The sequence below is a fragment of the Syngnathus leptorhynchus genome, chromosome 11, assembly GCF_054491065.1.
Source record: "Syngnathus leptorhynchus isolate UIUO chromosome 11, UIUO_Slep, whole genome shotgun sequence".
Lineage (NCBI taxonomy): Eukaryota > Metazoa > Chordata > Actinopteri > Syngnathiformes > Syngnathidae > Syngnathus > Syngnathus leptorhynchus.
This window is the reverse complement of record NC_141205.1, coordinates 7,331,265-7,340,866: the sequence shown is the minus strand read 5'-3', so window position 1 is coordinate 7,340,866 and position 9,602 is coordinate 7,331,265. Positions and strand designations below refer to the sequence as shown.

General features: G+C 43.7%; 2 protein-coding genes across 4 annotated transcripts; both read right to left on the bottom strand.

The window, feature by feature from the left end:
* Window positions 1-2,673: 2,673 nt before the first annotated feature.
* ccdc174 (coiled-coil domain containing 174) lies at window positions 2,674-5,672 on the bottom strand. The gene is made up of 11 exons (XM_085925132.1): window positions 5,527-5,672; window positions 5,253-5,360; window positions 5,075-5,175; window positions 4,951-5,009; window positions 4,722-4,875; window positions 4,561-4,656; window positions 4,358-4,491; window positions 4,187-4,281; window positions 3,933-4,077; window positions 3,738-3,866; window positions 2,674-3,463 (listed from the first exon to the last, which is right to left on the bottom strand). Exons 1-11 carry the CDS (start codon window positions 5,566-5,568, stop codon window positions 2,817-2,819), a joined length of 1,710 nt encoding a protein of 569 aa, XP_085781258.1. The 5' UTR covers window positions 5,569-5,672; the 3' UTR covers window positions 2,674-2,816.
* A 494-nt stretch (window positions 5,673-6,166) lies between these two features.
* tatdn2 (TatD DNase domain containing 2) lies at window positions 6,167-9,602 on the bottom strand. Of its 3 annotated transcripts, XM_085925178.1 has the most exons (8): window positions 9,471-9,565; window positions 9,321-9,393; window positions 8,933-9,212; window positions 8,556-8,849; window positions 7,465-8,331; window positions 7,254-7,381; window positions 6,945-7,128; window positions 6,167-6,862 (listed from the first exon to the last, which is right to left on the bottom strand). In XM_085925178.1, exons 3-8 carry the CDS (start codon window positions 9,200-9,202, stop codon window positions 6,722-6,724), a joined length of 1,884 nt encoding a protein of 627 aa, XP_085781304.1. In that variant the 5' UTR covers window positions 9,203-9,212; window positions 9,321-9,393; window positions 9,471-9,565; the 3' UTR covers window positions 6,167-6,721. The 3 variants fall into 3 exon arrangements, with proteins under 3 accessions (XP_085781304.1, XP_085781303.1, XP_085781305.1); XM_085925177.1 differs by lacking the exon at window positions 9,321-9,393 and having other exon boundaries at window positions 6,168-6,862; window positions 9,438-9,602; XM_085925179.1 differs by lacking the exon at window positions 9,321-9,393 and having other exon boundaries at window positions 6,168-6,862.

Here is a 9,602-nt window from a genome sequence, read left to right as displayed (position 1 = left end):
AAACCTCCAGATGCCGTAGTTGTAAAGTTGAGATTTACACACTCATCGAGAAGTTTTTTTTATTTTTAAAAAAGCTACAAGGTTGCACACTTGAGTATATTTCAAAGGTTCATCATACATAATAAATAGGAACGGGTAGTTTTACAGGGACCATGAATCTTGAAAGCACACAAGGTGAAGCAAGAGGTCTACATTTCCCAATCAATAGTGGCCATATTGAAGTAGAGCATGCAAGAGTGAAATCAGGATTGCCAAGAAGAATCCCATTCTCCTCAGTGCCTCAGTGTAATATTCCATTTTCCCGGTAAACTCCCGAAATGTGATGTAAAAAAATCCAACGAATAAAACAGCCGGAATGAATCCTCTGAAATGAAGTTGACTGAGCTCACTGCCCCCCACCTCCCAAGTGTCCAAAAAGTCTGCAGTTTCAAGACCAGTACTGCGTGAGTAATTAGTTTATAAAAGAAAGGACCCCCAGAGGTCCGACGTGCGGCATCAAGCTTAATGTCAAAGAATACTTGGAGGACTCATTGCTACATCTGTTCGCAGCAGGCGGCGAGCATGCTGGGCACTTTCTAGCACACACACAACCACGCGTTACTTTAATTCCTTTATTCTTCGGCTCCCTTTTGCGCACGAGCGCAATTCATGAGCGCATTCATTCATTAAGGCTGCGTCCTTAACAGTGGCCGGATAATGTATTGGAGGAGAACACTGGCGGAGCTAAGGGCGGGGTGGCACGGGGGCACTGGCTCCCTCTGTAATATGCTAGGACCCCACCCAGATGCCAGGCTTTTGATAATTTTCCTTTTTTATGATCAAATCTTTGATCAACATTTTATAAAGGATATTTTGGGTTTGCCTTTTTTTTTTGGAGAGATATCTTGCTCAAAATCCAAAGCTGTATCAATAGGATGAATTCATGGTATGGCACTCGTAATTACAGAAAGGCTTCTAAATTCATATATGCGCCATTTCTGTTTAGTTTTGGATCCAGGCACAGCGCATTTTCGTCCAGCTGCTATTGTGGGCACTGGCCACATAGGTTGGGTGTTCTCCAAAGCAGCAGGAGCACTGTTATGTAGCATCACAAGCAAACACACTGGCTGCTGAGATGGCGGAGGAGGCCAGGCTGGAGCAAATCATCTCATCAGGAGCCGAGAATTCAAATCGATGACAAGTCAAACCTGCCGACAGAATATGCACATAGGAATTTTTCCTTGGAGCTACAATTTAAAGTATTGAGTGCAAATGATTTGAATAAAAATCAACTGAATGGAGAGCTTTAAGGAATCCTCCTTCCTTCCACTTTGAGCTCTTGTGATGTTTGACCACACTTGAGTTCAATGACCCGTGAGGTTTGATCCGTAAGTGGTCATAAACTGCTATATTGTAATGTACCACAAGTCATAAAATATGTCATTGGAAAGGTTAAATGTCACGACGGGATGATAACATACATGGCTCATCACACATTACCTGTTGTTTTCTGGTTTCAGGGACATTTTGGTCATGGTTCAAGATCAAACAAGGCCCTCAACGCTGAGGGATTTTTAATTAAGCCTGAGGGCACTTTCACCATGGTGCACTTTAATGGTCCGATCAGAAAGTGAACTTCACGGAAATCAAAGTCATTAAATTGTTAACCTTGGAGAAAGTTACCTGAGCGACACGGACGGACAAGTGTGTCAACCAGAAGAACAAATACAATTTGACAAGGCAACCAATTGAAGACCAAAATACATTATTAGCTTTTTGGAACAATTTAGGATTCCCTCTTTGAATTGCAAGCCATAAACATAAAAACAAGTGGAGGGTATACGGAAAGTGCCATTAGGGATAATAGGTCATTAAGACTCAACTGGTTAAATCAAGCATATTGAGGCAACAAACACATTTACAAAAAGCGCCCCGGGATATATTAAGAGATGGTCTTTTAGAGAAAGCCAATAGTTTCACATCATGTTCGAGTAGGTTTGTGAGGCCTGAATAAAGAGACTTGAAGGCTAATACCCCCAAATTTGGGGTTACAATGAACAAAAATGAAATAGGTTATAATTTGACAACCTAACTCAAATTGAGCTGCTAAAACATGATTCAATTAAGACTGGAAAAATAATCATGGGATAAAAACATTCCTTGTGTCTCGAGAGGCTTCCTCATTTGTTTCCATCCCCCCGCCATTTTGAAAGCAGTAGGAAGTCTTGCTTGGATGAAAGTGACACATTCACGCGCTGACATCATTTTTCAGAGTGGTGGCGCTACAACACCGCCCCCCCCATAAAAGTCATTCGCTGCACTAAAGTGGCCAGTCAGCAGAGCGTATGGTAGACTGTCACCTTTGTATCAGTTCATTAAGAATATCTCAGGGGGTCAGCAAAAGCACCATTTTTTTATTTCTACAAAGCCCAAAGAGTCTTCAGAAAACGCTGATCAAGATTCATTAAATGTTCCCCTTGGGGGTTGAGTGAAAATGTGGGTGGGGCGGGGGGGACTACTCATGAAAGTATTACTATATTAGCCAAAAATGTCATTATTCACCCTGTCATTTTGCTGTTTGCATATAGATTTGGATCTCATTGAACTGAACTGTGCATGTATGCCTTTTCATTTTTTTGATTTGTATTTGTAGTCTTTCTGTATTTGTATCGTCAGAAATGAACCAAGTCACAATTATGTCAAATCAACCCATTTATTAAATATTTCAACGAGAGAAGTTTACATGGGGGTAAAGTGTGCTAAAAATCGATGTGGGTTATACTGTCGCTCCTTCCGTTTGTTAGAAATAAACTCATTTTTTTTTCGATATGCAAGTATCAAGTGATGCTTCTGTAGAAGGACAGCATGTCGTCCAAACTTTGTGAGGAGCCTTGAGGTGGCTGCTGAGGTTGGTCAGGCTCTGTTGGTTGAGGGGGTGCTTCAGGCTGGCTGGGCTCTGTGGCTTTGGGTGCTAGGTGGGGCTGGTTGGGCACAGTGGGCACCTGGGCCGGGAATTGGCTCGGCATCGGGGGTGGACATTGGTTTTGGTAGTGTGCGGGGAAGTTAGGAAAGCGGTAAGGTGGGCAGATAAAGGGTGGAGGAGCAAATGGGGGATAGAAAGGAGGAAGTGGGTACTGGAGATTGACTGGAGGCCGGCATGGTGGCGGTGGCTGGACCGAGGGGTTTTGTGGAGGGGCAGTCTGTGAGGGGGCCACCGCGGGGGGAGGCTGGCATGGCGGCGGAGGCTGTGGCTGCACTGGGGGGTTTTGTGGAGGGGCCGTCTGTGTGGGGGGAGGGCGTGGATTCTCAGTGGTCCCACCTGAGCTTTGTGTCCCCAGGAAGGACATTTGGGGAGTTTTCTTCTCTGGAATTTGTGTCTTTGCTGGTCTCGGGCGCCATTGCTCAGCAAAGTATGTGGAGGGAGGCGCAAACTCGGAATCTCTCTCTGACTGACGCCGGCTTTTCCACTCACCGAACATGGATTCTTGAAACCCCCCCCCCAAAAAAATTATTAGTCAGGGACACGAATTCGAATCAATTTTCTAAACATGTTTGTGTTAATATGTAAAGACATTTCTAAAAAAGGATCTTTTTACCCTGGAGAAAGTGAACTACCCCTTTGTTTAACCACCATAATTTGACCTCCATGACTTCTTTGTGGTTTTATTGTTTACTACTACTTTCAGAGAGTGTTAGCCCTCAATCTTCTCACCGATGTCTCAACTAAAGACACTCGATGCTTAGCAATACAAATGTACCTTTGCCTCTGTCCCACTCTCGAACATGCGGGACACCAGGTTTGGTGTCCCTTCGTTCCTGAATCTCCACTTCCACTTTCTTTACTCTGCTGACCTCTGGTGGATCCTGAGGCGCCGTCACGTCCTCGTCTACATGCAGATATTTAAACCAAATGAAATCAAGAAACATGAATTGGAAATTGCTGTGAATTTTGCCTTCAATCTCCTCCTCCGGCTGCTCTTCCTCTGCAACGCCCCCCTTGGCCTTCAACTTCCTCTGCTTTATTTTGGCCAGCCGGGCTTGCAAGATGGCCTTCTTTTTCTCTTTCAGTCGCTCTCTCTTAGTCCGCTGATCAGTCGTCTGAAAAGAAGATGATCATGATCTTCAGGGGAGCATATCGAACGAATCGATTTGCTATTTATTTACACTGGCATTTTTTCAGGTGGATTGATTAAAATGAGCAGCTCACTTGGTCCCTGAGCATGTCCAGAGTCTCCCTCTGCTTTCTGCGATGTTCCTCGTCGTGCGAGAAGGCAAAGTAGCCCACGCCGAGTTCCCGAGCCTCTGCGAAGTGACACAAAAGCACCAAAGTGAAGGCAAAGTTTCTGTTTCCAGTAAAGCCCCAAAGCTAAAAGCTAACCTTGAGCCCTGATGGTCTCATAGTGGACAGGCCCAACAGGCTTCTTCATGGCTTCCTCTTCTTCTCGCTCCCACTCTTGCCTCTGCAGCTCTCTGCGCATGTCCTCCGACAGCAAGTCAGCAGAAACTTTTGGACTGTACATAAAACAAGTATGTTCAGTTGACCATCCATTGCCAAATAAAATGTCAACTCTATTTGATTACCCATTTCCTTTGATGTCGTGGTCCATTTTCAGAAAATCTGGCAAGTCTTTCTTCATGCACCTTCGCGATCGTCCCAAAGTGTCCACAAAGTCCACCCTAGATTGAAAGAAAGTAGGACCGTTTACTTTAAGATCTCTGTCAAATGTGAAAGAAAATCTTACCATTCTTCCTCTGGGTTCTCCGGAGGAGGAACAGGGGACAATCTGGCTCTTTCCTCCTCCTCACTGTCAGCGATCTTCTGTGTTTGGGTTTCTCTTCTTGTGTCAATAATCTTCTGCGCAAAATCCACCAGGTACAACCCCTCTGTTTCTTCATCTGACATTAAGGTTAATTCCATTAAGCACCTTTTTAATTCCACAAACAGTAGGTGACATGACATTCATATCTAACCTGGGAAATTTCCTTTCGTCATCTGTTCGTAGAGTTTGGCTTTTTGCTCTAGCTTGCTCCTGAGAAGAAGAAAAAAGGTATTCGTTATAATGCTGTTTTAGGACTTTGGATATTGTCATCTTACTTTGCATTATCCAGAGTTCTCTGCTCCTCTGCCAACTCTTCTGCATCTTTTTCAGCTCTTGCCGAAACTCCAGAGTTTTGCTTGACAAATACATTTGGTTTCTACACAGCGGATAGAGATGCAGCTTGAATAGATGGCTGGTTTTAACATGGACAAATTAAATAGAACATCGACGTACCTTAACTTTGGGTTTTGGTTTGTGACCAATCTCGCCACTTTCTTGGCCAAGTCTCTGCTGTTTGAATTGCTCCTGCTTTCTGTATAGCTCGGCTTTAAGATCCACTAGCTGTAAGAAACCATAGGACGTGTTTTAGAATCTATTTTGGATGATTTTTGAAGCGACGTAAATGAATGTAACTTAATGCTAGCAAACTAGCATGGTGACAAAGGTTAGCTGGATTACGGGTGACATTTACCGTGGCATGATGTCGGTATGAGAAAATACAACTTACCGAAGATGCAGTCACGTCAAACGGTCTCTTCTTTTTGTCCATTATAAAACCTGTTTTAAACGAAATATAAAGACATTTGCTGTGATAGTACACAAACCACCCCTAACCTTCTTCTGCAGTTTTGCTAACTGGTAATTGTTACAATACCGCCGTCTTGTGGACACACTTATCAACTGCACTTGCGATTTGTTTTTGTTTTTTTAATCCTGCTACTGAATACATTCTGATTTTAAATGTCATTCTTAAAATTAAGAAACAATTATTTTAATATTATTACATTTGAATTATTTCTATTCCATGTAAAGTTGGTAATTACAGACGATACTTTTCTCTTCCCTGCATTGAAATATGAACTTTATTTCATCTAACTATAAATTGTGACTTTTGGTTCTTCGTGACATGTTCGATTTGACACTTTTGTTCACATGTGACAGAGATGTCCTTCGTGTTTGTTCAGAGTTTCGACTCTAAGTCCGTTTCAGTCAGTGCCCGCCACAGTAAATTACTCACATGATAAGTGATGGTTGAAAATCGACTACCCTATGATGCTTCCAAATAAACAGAAAACGTCACCGGTTCTTTGATCAAAAACCTTATTTAATTCCCGCCTCGAGCGAGAGTGTCAGATGCGGACGTGTTGCTGCATGTCTTGTGTACATTAGTAGCTTCCTGAACAAAGTGTGTTCTGACCTACATGTTGGGATGGAAAACGGACAGAGATTGAGAAAGGGGAAAAACAGCACATCCCTACCTGTCTGTCTTGAGTCAGAGCCGTCGATGGCACTTTACAACCTTGGCTGCTCAAAATAAAAAGCACTCAAAACAACACACGTTGGGAGGGTGAAAGGAGCTGTCTGCCATGATTCAAACTGAAAAACACTCAAAACAAACATCTTAAGTGGCAATTTGCTCTAATTAATGCTGAGCCTTGAAAATGGTTTTGCTTGTCCACTTCCACATCTTAATGCACTGTGATGTCGTGCTTTCTTGTGGGCGTTGCTGTTACCAAAACAAAAACTGCAGGAATTGAAATATTTCATTTATTTGCCAAGATTTCAAACCACCAAAAACAAACGACGTAAAATATAGTAAATCAATAAAATGACAACAATATCAGAATCTAACCAACTAAATGACAGTGCACATCTTCAGCAAAGCTGACTTTTCTAACATTCAGCACCTTGACCTTTGGCACTCAGATGCCGTAGAGCTGAGTGGTGTTGTTTCGGATGGTTTGGAGCACGGTGGGCATGTCTACCCCCTTGAGCAGACTCAGTTCCTGCAGTGTATGGATGCCCAGTCCGGGATGGGAAAATTGGCAGAGATTTTTCTTCACCTATCAGAATGGAAGACATTTTCAAATGGATCATTTAAAAGACGTGACTTTTTTTTTTTTTAAGGCCTGAAAGTGAACATACCCGTCTGGGTAAGAAATACGGTGCATCTGTCTCCAGCAAAATGCGGTCGAGAGGGACTTTGCGGACAGCATCTCGGGCTGCGTTGGCACTGGAATAGGTGATCACAGCTGTGAAGCCCACGTACAGGTTGGGGAACGCTTCCAGGAAGGGTTGGATCACCCGATAGCTGTCTGTAAAACAGTGCCTACGAGCCAAAATGAATCAAAGCGTGAAGGTTGTGCTTCAAAGCTTGTTCTTTTTGCACTTTTATCCTTCAAAATATTGGGACATCTTCCAACAAGAAGCCACAAGATCATGTGACCGACACACCTGTGAATTTTGTAATCTCTGGGGACGCAATTTTTCAAGATCTCCATCAGGTCTTCATCCGCATTCCTGCAGTGGACCACCAGAGGCTTGTTCATGGTGACAGCCAGTCGCAGCTGCCGCTCAAACACCTTCGTATCAAAAGAACAAAAAAAAAACCATGAGGACATAGACGCGTCAATCAGTTCTAACGAATGAGTCGTTTTGAACGGACCTCTTTTTGCTCTGCGACACGTGTGGAGTTTTTATGAGAGTAGTCCAAACCCATCTCGCCAAACGCCACGGCTTTTGGATGCCTCATGGCGTTGAGTATGCTGCGTTCATGGACACGGGAATACTGATGAGCAAAGTGTGGGTGGCACCCAAAAGCCCCCCAGACCATGTCCTCAGACAAAAGCCCCTCCCACAGGGCTTCCTTGGACATGAGCTGTGGGTTGCAGAAGTCCGTAATGCAGCCTTGAAACTCTGTCGGAAAGCTGCTGCGGTAGTCACGTCGGAAACGACCGAAGGAACCGCGGAAGCGCAGTTTTGCGTAGAGCATGTCAAGATGGCAGTGCGTGTCGATGAAGCCGCCGGTGCTGTGGGGGTAACTTGACCAAGGGGGCGGAGCTTCACCCATGGACAATCTGGGCTTAGATACGACATCATGCTGAAATGTGTAACGGGGGGAATGGACGGACGAGCCGGCGTATGATTGTCGGCGTGTGGCCGATGAGGTACTTTGGCTACTGTCTGAATGTAGAGGCAGAGCAAAAGGGTCCGAGAAATCCACGGTCTTGGGGATTCCAATTTTGCCACCCACTTGGGCAGAAAAAGGGCTTCTATCTTTTTGCTGTTTGTACGAATCATTCCAACTGAAATCATCACAGCATTCACCCGGAGATGACACGGGAGATGGAGCATTAAAGCTGTAATTCTTTGGCGGGCTCAGGCAATTCCAACCGTCTGAGTCGTCATCCCGAGGAGCCGCACGGTGGTACAACAAGGAATCTGGAATCTTCTCAAGAGGAGGGATTAAAGACTCCACGTCCTGATTTGGAGGTTCAGACTCTAATTCTAATGCAAATACGTCTTTTACGCCCTGAAAGACAACAATGACAAAATTGTAATGAATATCACATATCTTGAAAAATGTATCATGCAAGACAAAAATCATTCATTGACAGCTGTCCTGCAAATATTGTGTCTTCAGAGATAGCATCAAAGGTGATCAACAGAGACCTGAAGCAGACATTCTAACCAATCTTTTGGGATGTGCTCATTTAAAATAAGGCAATAAAAAGTTTCAACTGATTTGAGACTCACCCTTTTACCCACTTGTGGTATTACATCATCTTTTTGGCCAACAGCACGAGCCTGGCTGTGTTCTTCAGTCTTCGCATGAGGGCTTGTCGAAGAGGGCAGAGAAAAGTGGCTGGCATTTTTGCTGATTTTAGGAGGCGTACTCATCAATCCCCTTCCGGCCATAGCTGCAGATATTGCCTTCTTGTAAACTGCCTTCAAGCCTTCCTCGGCTGTCCTTTCCTTTTTTTTCTTGATGAAAACGTTTGAAGGAAGAGAAAATACTCCACTCTGTGGAGAATCCTGCTGACAGGTGTTCTGCGAGACGGCCACACATAAAAAAAAAAAGTCTTGTTATTTAAGTCTCTGGATTCCCATGAAACATCATACACAACATTCACCTGGGATGTGAATGTTTCTAAACACTTCCTGGTGCGCTTCCTTAACCCAGCTTTGCTTTGAGAGGCAACAGCATCAGGGGTTGCCTTTGCTTTCTTCTTAGGGGTATTGAGACTCAGTGTGCCAAAGCCGGCATGTCCAGGGGAGTCGCTGAGGAAATCTGCTTTCGGTGACACTTTGCCCAGCTTGAGTGCTTCATGTCTTTTACCAACACATTCAGTAGGGGACAAACTTCTTTTAACTCTTTGAAGCTTTGATCTGTTATTGTCCATGTAGGATAGCCTAGATAGAAACATGATACATATAGATCACAACTCAAGTGATGAATTTATGTATGAATTTTGTTTAAATTATTTCTGATACTTGATAAGTATGACAGGTATGACTCACGTGATTAACTTCGCTAACAAGCTAGCTCAACATTAGCAATATTTTACCGCTCGCTAACTGTGCACTTAAAGACCTAAAAAAAAGAAGACACATCAGTAGATTTGTTGTTAGAATTACCGGAGTAGTCCGTTTCAGCAAGTCAGCACCTACCAGCAACCTTGGAAAGATACTTTGAGGGCAAAAAAGTTCCTTGAAGTTTTATTTCTTGATAGAACGTCGTTTGGCTATAGCGTTTTGGTAACGCTAGATGGAGACAAAGCTATGATTTGTTCTCACCTCGCG

Coding starts and splice junctions, on each gene's coding strand:
- ccdc174 (XM_085925132.1), bottom strand. CDS start 5,568: ATGGACAAAAAGAAGAGACCGTTTGACGTGACTGCATCTTCG. Junction 5,010..5,074: donor AGAACTCTGGATAATGCAAA/GTAAGATGACAA, acceptor TCTTCTTCTCAG/GAGCAAGCTAGAGCAAAAAG. Junction 4,876..4,950: donor GACGAAAGGAAATTTCCCAG/GTTAGATATGAA, acceptor CCTTAATGTCAG/ATGAAGAAACAGAGGGGTTG.
- tatdn2 (XM_085925177.1), bottom strand. CDS start 9,202: ATGGACAATAACAGATCAAAGCTTCAAAGAGTTAAAAGAAGTTTGTCC. Junction 8,332..8,555: donor TACCACAAGTGGGTAAAAGG/GTGAGTCTCAAA, acceptor GTTGTCTTTCAG/GGCGTAAAAGACGTATTTGC. Junction 7,129..7,253: donor AGAGATTACAAAATTCACAG/GTGTGTCGGTCA, acceptor TTTGGCTCGTAG/GCACTGTTTTACAGACAGCT.